Here is a 15,627-nt window from a genome sequence, read left to right as displayed (position 1 = left end):
CGAAGGCCCACAGCCCACTCGGGAACGCTGATCATGCAGTGATAATGGTTGAAATCGCCCTAAACTCTAGAGCCAAAACTGAAGAGGCAGTGCTCAAAACAACGAGATATTATAAAAAGGCTGACTGGGAAGCCATCAGGGAAGTAATCAGAGATGCCCCATGGAGAAATATTTTTTCTCTCCCTGCTGAACAGTGTGCAAACGAGACCACTGACTGGTTCAAAACTGCAATCGAAGCGCATGTTCCCATGCGGAAATTTTATAGTAAGCCCCACTCTCCCCAATGGTTTACGTCAACTTGCGCAACTGCCATTGCTCAAAAGCAGCATGCATACCGTAGGTTTAACCGACATCAGTCTAGTTCAAACAGACTGAAGTATATAGAAGCTAGAAATAACGTTAAGAAAGAAATAGCGACAGCTAAGAGAGAATTTACGGAAACCACTAAAAAGCGCATCGAAGCACAAAAACTAGGAACTCGAGACTCCTGGAAAATCTATAACAGTGTAGTAAATAATGGGCAATCAACAATTCCCACACTTACCAACAATCACGAGGTTGTCTCCTCAGCAACCGACAAGGCTAACATGCTTGCCAGTCGGTTTGCCTCCAACTCCACACTGGACCCTTCCAACCACTCCCTACCTGACTTTCCTATGCGGATAGACTCCATGCTAGACGATCTGAAAATCACCCCTGCTTAGGTGCATGCTATCATAAAAAACCTTGACACTTCAAAAGCATGTGGACCCGATCTCATCCCAGCTGTGCTATTAAAAAAGTGCTCAGCCGAAGTAGATCCAGTTCTCTCCAAACTCTACAACAAATGCCTTAATGAAGCTTGCTTTCCGGGCTGTTGGAAAACTGCTTCTGTTGTACCAGTATTCAAGAATTCTGGCGAAAGGACAGACCCATCAAATTATCGCCCCATTAGCCTCCTCCCACTTTTTGCCAAAATATTTGAGACCTTAATTAACCATGCTCTAGTCCATCACCTTACAGATGCTAAACTTCTGACTGACAAACAATATGGGTTTAGACAAGCCCGTTCCACAGCAGACATCCTAACTGTAATCTCTGAATGTATATACCATTCACTGGACAAAGCGGGGGAGGGCAGAGCAGTAGCTCTAGATATATCTAAGGCTTTTGACAGGGTATGGCATGAGGGTCTACTCAGGAAAATTAGATCATACGGTATCACTGGTAGAATACTTAACATAATTAAATACTTCTTAGATAAGAGAAAAATCCAGGTTGTCCTCGACGGTCATACATCTAAACAATATGATATAAATGCGGGAGTGCCCCAGGGTTCTATCCTTGGACCTCTATTGTTCCTGATATTCATAAATGACCTCCCGGACAAAATTGCCTCTGAGATGGGTATATATGCTGATGACACTACACTCTATGGCAGGCATGACAGGAAGGTGAATTAACACATTTTTAAAGAAATGGCAGAAACACTAGAGGAAGACCTCCAATCTGTAGTGGAATGGGGACAAAAGTGGTTGGTCGCGTTCAATGCCGCCAAGACTAAACTAGTTTCATTCAATAATTACAAGAAACCCTCTCTACCACCTATAGCAATGGCCAACGACTCTTTATCTGAGAGTACATCTTTCAAACTCCTTGGCCTAACGTTTACAGGAAACATGAGTTAGAACAATTACATTGAAGGCATTGCCAGGGCCGCTGCAAGAAAGGTGGGCTCTCTCTACCGTGCTAGACAACTACTAACACCCGAAAGTATCCTGTACCTCTATAAGGCCACCATTCGCCCATGTATGGAGTATTGCTGTCACATATGGGCTGGTGCATCTGCTACTGGTCTCTTGCTCCTTGACAAGGTTCAAAAGAGAGTCGCAAACCTGATAGGCCCTGGACTGGCATCTAAGCTTCAGCCTATGTCCCATCTACGAAATGTTGCATCCCTCTGCCTTTTCTACAAGTATTTTAGTGGTGAATGCTCTGACGAACTGCAATCACTTGTGCCCCCACGACGTGAGCACCCTCGACAAACCCGACAGGCTGCTAAATCCCACCCCCACACTGTAGAGATCCCTAGATGTAAAAAATCTTTTTACTCAAATAGTTTCTTCCCCAGAACCGCAAGACTCTGGAATTCCATTCCAGGCCCCTGCTTCCCCAACAGTACTGACGTGCAGAAGTTCAAGTGTAACGTGAACCGACATCTTGCTGCCCAAATCCCTACATAGTACCCCAGTAGTTGTTGCTCCTGATAGTAGCCCCCTACACCAAAGTGGCAATTTGCCTTGTTTGGGGTGAAAATGTAATATAAAAAAAAAAAAAACCAACAGCAGATTCTTTCTCTGCAGTGCAATATATATTGTAGACTAAGTAGGAGATGTCCTTTTCTCCTCCTTGCAACCTCTATCTCACAGAAGAGATGTTGCGAGTTTGTCTCTGATGTATCGTTATTTTCATGGAAAGTGTTCGACTGAGCTTCAATCTATGGTCCCCCCTCGCCAAACTTTCACAAGAAACACTCGTCTAGCTGTAAACACTATCAATAATTTCCCCCACTCTTTATCTGTGCCTAAACCTAAACGTAGATTCCATGAACAAAGCTTCTTTCTTAGAACTGCACGCCTATGGAATTGTCTTCCGTTTTCCTGCTTTCCGGCTGACTACAATATGGTTGTGTTCAAGTCTAAAGTAAATAAGTTCTTGATGAGCCGTTCCATATAAGTTATTAAATTTACCAAATTTTCATTACTAATGATTACTATATTGACCAATTTCTACTGTACACTCTTTAACCCTTATCCTTGAGTGGCCTCTGGGCCTTGATAATGTGGTGATGCCTTTGTAAAAAAAAAAAAAAAAAAAAAGTCACTGCTGGTATACTGTGGCAATGTTTTGTGTTTCGAGTAAATGATTGACCCACATATATAATTATTTTTTTTACTATAATAATTAAATACCTACAGACATTAGTGTTTCAGGAATCTTCACTGCAGGGTGTCACGATTAACACCAATCGACAGATTCGAACTCGGCAACACAAGCCATCTCTGGCTCAATTAGCAAAGACCGTATCCATTCGGCTACCATTAACCGCGTGAAATAACGTTGAATTTAAACATTTTAATTTTTAATGTTCTTTGCGTCAGTCGGACAGTGATCTATCGTTATACGATGATTTATGCATAAGAGCTAAATTGACCGACTTAATTCAACTGAAAGTGCTCAACGATAAGAAACAAGTTTCTTAAAAGCGCTGTCATAATTATGTTTTTCTATAATAATTAAATACCTACATACACTAGTGTTTCATCCTTTTAGGAATTTTCAGTGCAGGGTGTCATGATTAACAACAGTCGATAGATTCGAACTCGGTAACACAAGCCATCTATATATATACTCATCCACATACAGTACTGTTTCGTTGTATCACAACTCCTCAGTTTGGCTAGACATACACCTTTCCCCAGTCGTGGCTCAACCTACAACCGTCGTATTGACAGTCAGTAGCTTTCTCTCTCTCTCTCTCTCTCTCTCTCTCTCTCTCTCTCTCTCTCTCTCTATATATATATATATATATATATATATATATATATATATATATATATATATATACTAGCATGCCACCCAGCGTTGATCTGTCGTAAAATACGCTTAAATATGATATTTTAATTCAGTCAAATTTCGTATTTATTATTATAGAACAAATACTCTATTAGTTATTATATTGAACTCAGAATATAGTTGTGACTTCAAAAGTTAAAAAAAATATATAACTGTAAAGCTATTAGTTAGAATCGAAATCCAAACATGTAGTGAGTGCTCCAGCGTTATTGGTTATTACCTGAACTAAGTCCATACGGATATAAAAGCATAAAAAATAACGTCGTTAAAGATATAAATGTATATTTGCACATGCGTAGAAGTGATACGTTTAGTCCACTTACGCCTGCCAAGTTCCAATTTTTTTTTCAATTTTGTACTCCGTAGCAGCTATTTTTACCGGCTAAAAAACAAGTAGAATTTGTTCCTCTGATCTAAATCCTCTATATAGCAAGTTTAAAATCTGTAGACCAAAAAAAAATGACCCCCCAGTCACCCCCCCCACTTAAAAAAGTAGTTATTTTAGAATTTAAAGCGGCGAATTAGTTTTGTATATTAATTTAATATGAAATGACCCCTCCCCCATTTCTAGGCTCTTTGAACTTTTTAGAGCAGTTAATTATTTTTTTTTACAACACGTAATCGTCTAAAAATATAACTCCCATCCATAAAAAAAAAAATAAATAAAATAAAAAAGCGCAAAATAAAAAAAAAACGTGGGAAAAAATTTGTTCACGGCTCTAAAAAATTTTTTCTGTGTATTCACAAGTATTAAAATAGAAATCTATTATATTTTTGGGAAGATTATGTAGTACCCCACCACCACCTCCCCCCGAAAAAAAATTGCCTCTCCCTATTTTTTTTTATTCACTGACCCATTTCGTAAGAAATGACAAGCCAGTTCGCTTATTCGTCACTTCAACAGTTTTGGTTGCTATGTAGACATCGTTTTATGACCTCCTGAGTGCTCTGCGCGTCACCATATTGTACGTTTAACGGTTAAGCAGGAGAAAAGACAATGTGTGAAAGACCTGCACATGCGGATTCATGGGTAAGCTATGTTGAACAAGGATTATTTCATATTGTATAACATCGGCTAACATTTAGCCAGGAGCAAAGTGCTGTATCTGTTCTGATACCACACTTAATCTTTTCTATTCTTGATTTGTAAAGAAAAAATCCTTCTAGACCGAGGTAATTTAAATTTTTGTCCTATCTCCCCCCCCTCCATTGTGTCTAAATCTGCCCTCGTGGGGAAGCAAGTGAATAGGGATTACTTAAGTAAAGATTGGAGTTTATTTGTAATTTTCTTTTGGACCTAGTGCGTTTATTTCAGGACTAGGACCCTTTAAAAACAAAATGGCAAAATGTTAAAAAGTTATTTCTGGCTTGTAAATTTGAATTATTTTAAAGGAAATGAAATTATTTAAGTTGGTAAAGTATTCCTTTGAATTATATTTTTTGTGCTTAAATGAAATTCTAATTTTTCTGTTTCCAAGTGTTCAAACTATAACTTTAATATTTTAATCGTTTATGGCCACGCTATTGTTCTTATTTTTAAAGTGGAGAAAATCCAGCTCCCCAAAAAGGGGCACTCGAGATAAAATAAAAATAAATGGTATTAGAGTAGATTACCACCCCCAGTCAAATATATCCCTCAATTAGATTATATTTTTTTAATGCTATGCTACTACTCTTCACATGTAATCGCCTAAAAAAGTAGAATCTCATATTTTGTTTAAGGGGAGTTAAGTTACAAATTTGCGAAATTAAAAATTGCCTCAAATTAGAGGGATTTCTTTGTTAAGCGATTAACCAATCAAAAAATTGATCGATGCGAAATTAGCAGCCAATTAAGAAATGGGTTTGTATTACTGTACACATAGATTCGAAAAAGTTGTCAAAAAACAAATATATAACAAATAAATGTTATCAAAGGCAAGATAAGTTACTTTTCTACCAAACTGGATGTATTTTTCGTATTTTTATTCAATGTAACATGTTTATTCATCTCGAAAGCCATACAGTGTTTACCGATCTATTGGAACATTCAAGATGGCGTCTGATTCTCTCTTTAACACGGTAAGTTTGGGAAAAGGTGTTATAAATAAAAAACAAGGTAAAATACTGTTAAAAACTCGCTCAATATGTTACTGTGACATAGGCTGACATATATTCGGCGGGGTTTTAATAGTATTTTCTATAGTCTTTTATTTATAACACCTTTTCCCTAACTTACGGTGTTAAAGAGGATGTGAGACGCCATCTTGGATTTTCGAATACATCGGTAAACACTGTATGTTTTTCGAGCTGAATAAATATGTTATATTGAATAAAAACACAAAAAATATATCCAGTTTGGCAGAAAAGTAACTTATCTTGCCTTTTATAACATTTATTTGTTATATATATATATATATAATTTTTTTTTTTTTTTTTTTTTTTTTTTTTTTTTTTTTTTTTTACAACTTTTTCAAATCTGTGTACAGTAATACAAACTAGGACCTTTTCAAAAATAAAATGGAGAAAATAAATGTTATTTCTGACTTGTAAATTATTTTAAAGAAAATTGTTTGTTATATTTTTTGTGCTTAAGTGAAATTCAAATGTTCTGTTTTTAAGTGTTCAAACTGTAATTTAAAAAAATACTTGGTACTGGTCGCGATTAGAGTTCCCTGCCGAACACCCTAAAAAAACACTGACTTCTCCTTACGCATGAGCAAAGGACATGTTTTAGTTGCCATAGTAACTAAACGATCATGAATTTTTATCGACTTTGTTTAACTGTTTATGAATATTGAAATAAAAGACATTACTACACATTTATTGGCAAGACTGTAGTTTAGGTGGAAAAATAATCTCGAACCCTTTATCACATAAAAGGAACTGATTTCCCTAATTACCGGTACACGGGCGGTACGTTACCATGTCAATAATATAGGTATTTCAGAAGTTGCTTTTGAAAACCACTTAAAGAAGCCCAACTTTTTACTTATTTATTTTAAAACGTTTCACGATCTTTTTTCTCTCACTTTTTACTTCTTTATTTTAAACAACATTTTTTAATTTTAAACAGAACGTTTCACGATAAGCACTTTTTTTTTTTTTTAGCACGGTAACAAAAATACATAAGTACCGAACGTTTTATAATTAATAAATTTAAATTTGAAATAGAGAAATAATAGAGATTACGCGTGTTTAATATTAATTTGCATCGTTTATAACTAATCCCGTAATTTAACAATAATCACATGATTCAATTTTTAATTTTTAATTAACAAAAAATATTGTTTAAACTTAAACTTTAAGAAGTCTGATAATTTATTATTTCCATTTATGTATTGTTTACCATTAAGGTACTAGTGCAGAGAGTGATCCGGACGTAAATAATAACGTTATTTAAAAAGCCATTCTTAACATGGGGAGGGGAGGATGTTTTGTACCTATTCTATACTTCAACCTTACAATTGACTAAAATAAATATCATAAAACTTTAATTAAACTTGGAAATACGATTTAAAAAAATAGCGCAGATCACTCTCTGCACTAGCACCTTCATTAAAAAAGGTATTCATTTGTGTACAAAAAAAAAAAGCACGGAACATATGACATTTAAATATGAATAGAACTTTTCATAATTGTAACCTACGAAAACCTTTTTTTACTTTAATTAAAAGCAATATAAATAGATTTTTTTTTTTTTTAAGTTGTTTTCAAAAACAACTTCTGAAATACCAATATTGTTTATATATTATTGACATAGTAACGTACCGGTGATTAGGGAAATTAGTTCCTTTTATGTGATAAAGGGTTCGAGATTATTTTTCTACCTAAACTACAGTCTTGCCCATTTATTAATAATATCTCACTTTTATCGACTTTTTTTTTTTTTTTTTTTACTGTTTATGTGTCACTTTTATCGACTCTTTTCTTTTTTAAATAGCATTTTCTTAAAATGAATATTAAAATAATTTCCCAACTTTTTTCATTTCTATGTGTTTTTAGTTTTGTGTGTTGAATGAAAACTTTTTTTTTTTTTCATTACAACATTAGTTATCGACCCCGGCTGACAAACGACATCTGTCGGCGGTTCTTGAAACTAAATTACACGCATTCGCTTCATGTTACTGACATGCAGAACTTCTGCATTGCAGAAGTGCCAATGGTGCCATAGGTGTTATTGTAAATTAACACGTAGCTAATTCCGTAAAATGAAATTCTACTTTTTTAGGCGAATTTGCATAATATCTCACTTTTATCGCCTTTGTTTTTAATCATTTTTATCGGCTTTTTTTTTTTTTTTTTTTTACTGTTTATGTGTCACTTTTATCGAATTTTTCTTTTCTTTTTTTAAATAGCATTTTCTTTTTAAATGACGACGTTTTTACTGTTTATGAATATTAAAAGAAAAATAATTACTAAACATTTATTAATAAAAAAAAAAAAAAAATTGGTGCTAGTGCACTCACTTATGATCCGCGCTATATTTTAAATCTTATTTCTAAGCTTAATTAAAGTTTAATGTTTTTTATTCAATTGTAAGGTTAAAGTAGAGAATAGGTACAAAACACCCTCCCTATGTTAAGAATGGCTTTTTAAATAATAACGTTATTTCAGCACGGATAAATAAGTGCACTAGTACAATATAAAAAAAAAGTGAGACATAAACAGTAAAACGTAGTCATTTAAAAAAGAAAATGCTATTTAAAAAAGAAAAAAAGTCGATAAAAGTGACACATAAACAGTAAAAAAAAAATCGATAAAAGTGATTAAAAGTGAGATATTATTAATAAATGTGTAGTAATGTCTTTTATTTCAATATTCATAAACAGTAAAACAAAGTCGATAAAAATTCATGATCGTTTAGTTACTATGGCAACTAAAACATGTCCTTTGCTCATGCGTAGGGAGAAGTCAGTGTTTTTTTTTGGGGGGGGGTGTTCGGCAGGGAACTCTAATCGCGACCAGTACCAAATACTTTTTAAAATCATTTTTTATTTATTTTCTTTTTTTACTCTAAAATAACCGGACGTAACACAGCATTCACTAATAATTTAATAAAAGATACACGTTCCGAGTGAACGCTGAGTTACGTCCGGTTATTTTAGAGTAAAAAAAAATGGACCTTAATTCGTGTTTAATTTACGTTATAATAGAAAAGTGAATAAGCCGTGAAAAGTCATAAAAAATGATTTTAAAAAGTATTTTTTTAATTATCTGATACACAAGTCTCTATTGGATGATATTAACAAGAAAAAAGTTAAAAAAAAAAAGTGAAAATTGTGGAATTTATAAGGTAAGGCTCAGATTTCCAATGTCCGCCGCCCTCTGAATTGAGATAAAATAAATGACACTACACTCTATGGCAGACACGACAGGAAGACGAATGAACACATTTCTAAAGAAATGGCAGAAACACTAGAGGAAGACCTCCAATCTGTAGTGGAATGGGGACAAAAGTGGTTGGTCGCATTCAATGCTGCCAAGACTAAACTAGTTTCATTCAATAATTACAAGAAACCCTCTCTACCACCCATAGCAATGGCCAACGACTCTTTATCTGAGAGTCCATCTCTCAAACTCCTTGGCCTAACGTTCACAGGAAACATGAGTTGGAACAATTACATTGAAGGCATTGCCAGGGCCGCTGCAAGAAAGGTAGGCTCTCTCTACCGTGCTAGAAAACTACTAACACCCGAAAGTATCCTGTACCTCTATAAGGCCACCATTCGCCCATGTATGGAGTATTGCTGCCACATCTGGGCTGGTGCATCTGCTACTAGTCTCTCGCTCCTTGACAAGGTTCAAAAGAGAGTCGCAAACCTGATAGGCCCTGAACTGGCATCTAAGCTTCAGCCTCTGTCCCATCGACGAAATGTTGCATCCCTCTGCCTTTTCTACAAGTATTTTAGTGGTGAATGCTCTGACGAACTGCAATCACTTGTGCCCCCACGACGCGAGCACCCTCGACAAACCCGACAGGCTACTAGATCCCACCCCCACACTGTAGAGGTCCCTAGATGTAAAAGATCTTTTTACTCCAATAGTTTCTTCCCCAGAACCGCAAGACTCTGGAATTCCATTCCAGGTCCCTGCTTCCCCAACAGTACTGACGTGCAGAAGTTCAAGTGTAACGTGAACCGACACCTTGCTGCCCAAATCCCTACATAGTACCCCAGTAGTTGTTGCCCCTGATAGTAGCCCCCTACACCAAAGTGGCAATTTGCCTTGTTTGGGGTGAAAATGTAATAAAAAAAAAAAAAAATTAGATTTTACTTTTTTAATGGTAATCTTTACATATATGTTTATGACCTTTACCTACCATTATCATGGCAGAGCAAATAAAGATTAATAGAATTCTGCCACATATGCTAATCCACTAGAAAATAAAAACGTGATTCTTTATTTTTAGGCGATTACATTTAAAAAAAACTTAGTTGTAAAAATAATATAAAAACAATAAAAAAAAAAAACAGTTTTGCATATAAAGTTAACATAAAATGATCACCATTTTGGACCAGACAGTGTTTTAAGGATGTAGTCAATTTTGTTTGTTTTAAAATCTTCGTCATGTTTCTGTTTTGAATATAAAAAATGTCATTTTCGTCATATTCCATGTTTTTAAAATATGTCGTCTTCGTCATGTTTCATGCTTTTAACATAAAATATGTCATTTTGAAAAGTCATACAAAACACGCTTTCTTTCTATTATTAATCCTAAGTCTGTGTGCTAACACGAAAAATAATGCGATTACGAGTGGTTTCTGGTTTTGCCTGTCGGACTAAGGGTTAGTGGTAAAACATTTGTTTAACCACCCTAAGTTAGAATGTCCCGTAAATAAGGGATCATATTATGTTAAATCTATATGGCAACTCGCCCTACTCTAAATTATACAATAATTGTCTGTTTTCTTTCATAAAGGTAATGAGGGTAATTTTAAATGTAGATATATATATATATTTTTTTTTAATTGATGAATTTTAAAACGATATTCTTTACAAATTTTATCGGAGGTTTTGATAAACTCGTTATGAGATTTTATTTGTTTTTCACTAATGCGAAAAGAAAACTAAAAAATACCATAAAACAGTAATTATTTCAGCAATGACCACTTCAGACAACGATGAGACCAAGCCAGCACCAGAAAAATATAAATAAAAACTTATCAGGAACGGTTTAAATATATTAACTGTGAACTGAAGAGGTAAAATGAAAATGATAAAATTACAAAGACACTTGAGTATTTGCTTTATTTGCCACAATTTACCAATAGAAGAATTAAGATTCAGAAAATCAATGTTAAATCTGGAAGTGGAATTTCTGTTCCTGTGTCTCTTAATCTTATTGTTATAAATAAATAATCTTCTAATAAAATAAATAAATAAATACACATGTGTTTCTTTTATATTGTTAAGAAGAAAAAAAAAAAGAATCGGTTTTTCGATTCCAATATCCCAAAAAGTTCCAATTTTTCTGATTCTTGATCTGGTTCCAATTAAACCCCCAACACTAATATATATATATTATATATTAAATGTAGATATATTTTTTTAATTGATGAATATATATATATATATATATATATATATATATATATATATGCATATTCCTATATATGTGTGTATATATTTTTTTTTTATTTACTCAAAGGTTCTTTAGACTATATATATATATATATATATATATATGCATATTCCTGTGTGTGTGTGTGTGTGTATGTATATATATATATATATATACACACACACATATATGCATATTCATATATATGTGTGTGTCTGTATGCATATTTATATATGTTTATGTATATACATACGTAAATTTTGCCCATTTCTCACGCTAACTGCGAGATTATGAGAAAAAACTACCTATTTCTGTGGTTAAATATCAAGTGTTAACTATGCCGCACTTCCAACTAACAATTTCCGGGGTTTCTGACACAGTACTGTCAAGATTTGCTGTTTCGGTTTAAATATCAAAAGTCTGAATTTTCAGCGACTGACTTGATTTTGATATTTAAACCGAAAGCATCTGACTTGTATATGAGGTGACAAATTGCCAGCAATTAAAATAAAAAAAGCAGCCATTTTTTTTTCTTTTCATTCTTTTTTTTTTTTTTCTTTTTTTTTTTTTTTTTTACACACCCACTAATGGTTTCTGAGAGAACAGTTTTGTACCAAATTTTTAAGGCATTTAATAACAATTTCAAGTTACACCAACGAAGCACTGTTCTTTTTATACATTGCTTATGCATAAATCTATGTTGTAAGGTTAACTAACTTGTGTATTGCTTTGTAATTAACTAAATTCAAGAAATTATTTTAATTTGATAAACACTATGCAATTTAAATTTATGGAGCACATCAAGTTTTAAAAAAATCCTGTGATCTTACGTCAGATCCAAACTCGAATAAAAACTGCTCCCTTAGTCTATTTTTTTGTATCGGCCAATCACGTTTCTATTGGTATATATAAGCAAACAAACTCCCGAAACAATATAACCTTTTGATAATATTTAAATCAATTATTTATTGAAATTCTATCTATTATATCAATATCTGGGACGCAAAAGAGTGTTGTAATTTCTGCCAAAAAATATTGAAGCTAAATTTACATAGTGACCTTTAGCAGAAATTAGATCACAAGAAGGACAGTGCTATGCTAGTAGCTACAATACTTCTTAATTACTCTACTTTTTAATAGTTGGTTTATGAATCATTGCTTATCAAGACCCAAAAATCACTCGAGGATAAGGGTTAATGAGTTTTTGATATGGATGTTGAAGCAACACCTTGGGAAGATTGGAGACAATTGATGGAACTCAGCAAAATGTGATTAGTTAAAAAGGCGGCTCATCAAGAATTTGTTAACATTGAACATAAAAGCGACCATCTTGTAATCAGCTAGGAAGCAACCCTGTAATATTGGGTTTCACAGACGAGAAGTTCTTAGAAAGTAACTTTGTTCATGGAAATTCATGTTAGTTTTAGAAAGGAAAATTATAGCGGTTGTAGATAAACGAGTTTTCTTGTGCATTTTTTACAGGGGAGAATTATAGATTGGAGCTCAATCGAGCACTTGCCATGAAAATAATGGTAGTAGAGAAAGACTAGAAACCTCTCTTCCGTGAGAAAGAGGCTGTAGGGAAGAGAAGAGGACGTTCTCCACTAGTCGGTTTTGTAGTCTGCTGAGGTAGGAAAGGGTGTCCTGAGAGACACATCAACAGTAATCCATTTTCGAAGTTAAATGGCTCATTGCATCATATCTAGTAAAAATAAAGCTGACCAATTTCCTTGCTTAACGCTATCATGTTATTTACTTGTTTTGTTTCCAGAATGTAAAACGAGAGAATGCCGACCGAGTGTACAGTGATGTCGAAGACTATTATGGCAAACAACTGAAAAAGTCAGAAGATGTAAAAATTGTCAGCTGCAGTACAAAAGCTGGAACATCATGCACAAATTCAATCAAAGAAGCATTGTCCTCAGTCCACCCAGAAGTCAGTTCAAGGTGAGGTGAAATGATTATAAAATACCCTCGGTATCATGGATAAAATAAGCATCCCAGTATAAGATATTAAAAAAGGTTGAAATATTTATTTCCGGTTCAATGCAATGTTTTGAATGTGCTTAGAATATTTATTTGAATAAAAAAATTAAACAAAAGTCATCTGTTATTTGGGCACTTCTGTATGACAATGACATATTAAGCATTAGAGGCGAGTTATCAATTCCTCTTAGTATTGGTCCTGGACATGACCTTAAACTATATCCGATGGTGATGCCCAAGCTTGCGGGCTTTGGGAAGTGTGAAACCACTCTTTAATTGTCACTGCTCCCAGGTCCACTCTGACCCGGAGTGGTAGTACCTGTTAGGGCCCCAACTATGGGTTAAATAGAAACCGACTTGGAAAAAAAAAACAACAAAAAAAATATTCTATTAAAAAATTGTTCTTCAAAATCACTGGATTCAGCATTAAATAACCTGAGAAGGGTTGATATGCCGTAAAACAAAAACAACCAACTAACAACTCTTCTTCGAAAAAGAACTGCCATCAAGCGACCATTATGTGAACCTCAAATATAAACAAGTGTTTACGATAATGCAGAAATATATAATAACAAAATAAATAACACAAAAATATATGGAAATCGAAACATTTATTGCATAAAAAAATGTATCAAAATATAATTTTAATGTATTAATATAATTTTTTTTCAATGAGTGATTCATAACTGAAAATAAAATAATAAATATCGTAAAAACACGAAACATTTAAAGATTTTTAGATTTTTTTTTTCAGTAAGGTTGTATAAAAATGTAGCAAAATATAATTAAAAAAAACATGAAACATTTATAGAGGTTTAAGAATAATTTTTTTTTTTTGTACAGAAAGATTGTATAAAAATATATAAAAAGAAATATATAAAAATATAATTTTGGTTTGCACTTCCTTTTAGAAAAGGAAGAGTTATCGACCCCTGACAAGCGACATCTGTCGCCGGTTCTTGAAACTAAAATACAAACATTCACCTCATGTAACTCTCATGCATAAGTGCCGTTATTTGTATTTGTATTCTTCATTTTCTCATCTTGGATTTTATTTTAGTGAAAATCACACTCAAGTAGTCCGAAGAATCGAAATAATACGAATTAATGACTCCTCATCTTAAAAATTCAAAAACATATGTTTTACGTTTTGTAATTTTTTAAATCATTATTTGAATAATTTGTATAATCGTATCATTTGGATTCCTCGGACTACTGTTCTCATCTTGGGTGTGATTTTCACAACGTTTCGGTCGTTGTAACCTCCGACCTTCTTCAGGTGTCTCTCCTCGAACTCGGAAATGTTTCCGCCGAACTCGCCCATGGCACGGTGGTTAGAGTACTTGGAAAAATCAATTGTAAAAAGTGATCTGCTCCTGAAGGTTGAAGATTCAATCCTTAGTGGGACCTGGGCGACGAAAAATATAACTGCGAATTACTTAGGACCTCTATTCAGTCATGGCTGATGAAACAAGAGCATGCTACCCCCGTGAAGTAAATAAAGGGTTCCGTTCGGAATTCTGTCTGAAATTCCGGAGTTCAACAGAAACATTCCTGAGTTCGGCAAGATATACCTGAAGAAGGTCGGAAGTTACATCGACTGAAATGTTGTGAAAATCATAGTGAAGATGAGAACAGTAGTCTGATGAATCCAAATAATACGAATAACTAATCCTCATCTAAAAAAATTCAGAAATGTCAATTTATATAATGTCTGAGAAGAGGTACCAGAGATTGCAATGGTTAAAATATTTTGAGTTATAACATCGAAGATGAGAACAGTAATCTGAATAATCCAAATAATACAAAAAGTCAGCAATATAATAAAAGTGAACATACTTGTAGCTAGCGTGCTTTAATAATATCAGATACAAATTTAATTGTCGATAGCTAAGGAGAAGCTTAATCTTTATGATAACTGATAATATTGCAAAAGACATAAATAAGCATATATGCAAATCTAATTTTATGAATAAGAAGGGGGAGTGTAAATAATGGTTGTAATAAGAAAGAAAGGAAATAATTTATTTGACTTTTAATATAATTACAAAATATCCTAATTTTTTTTTTTACTACAAACAATGCATTTTAAAAACAGAATATATTATCTTTCGTTAGAATTTTCGTTTATTTTAAGAAAATTAAAAAGGATATTTACATGGTTGGAAATAAAATAGACATATCACGTGCTTGACTTTTTTTTTTTTTTTTTTTTTTTTTAAAGGAAAACAACTTTCAAATAAAACCTTTAATTTTCCTGTTTTATGTACGACTTCCCTTTGATGTAAAGAGACCGGTCTACTAATGGAACCCCCATCTCTTTCAGCCAATCAGAAGCTTTGTAGAAAATACAAATTGTCTGATTACTTTTTACCGCATCCATGCAATTTCATTTTTCCCACTTGCACAGTTGGAGCGAGTACACTGTCCAGTGAATTTGTGTGGTGTACTTTATAAAGATTGGCTGTTAGCTAATTTAATTC

General features: G+C 33.5%; 1 protein-coding gene across 1 annotated transcript in view; it reads left to right on the top strand.

Annotated features, from left to right (window-relative positions):
* Positions 1-4,280: 4,280 nt before the first annotated feature.
* Positions 4,281-15,627, top strand: part of LOC145283772 (arsenite methyltransferase-like) — a 46,563-nt gene continuing 35,216 nt past the window's right edge. The window contains exons 1-2 of the mRNA XM_080132829.1: positions 4,281-4,645; positions 12,930-13,105. Of these exons, the coding sequence (XP_079988955.1) occupies positions 4,613-4,645; positions 12,930-13,105 (209 nt within the window). The 5' untranslated portion in view covers positions 4,281-4,612. The remainder of the gene's footprint in view (positions 4,646-12,929; positions 13,106-15,627) is intronic.

The sequence above is a fragment of the Euprymna scolopes genome, chromosome 8 (assembly GCF_053919585.1).
Source record: "Euprymna scolopes isolate OS-2025 chromosome 8, ASM5391958v1, whole genome shotgun sequence".
Taxonomy (NCBI): Eukaryota; Metazoa; Mollusca; class Cephalopoda; order Sepiida; family Sepiolidae; genus Euprymna; species Euprymna scolopes.
The sequence above is the reverse complement of the archived record's forward strand: the minus strand, read 5'-3'. Positions and strand labels throughout refer to the sequence as shown.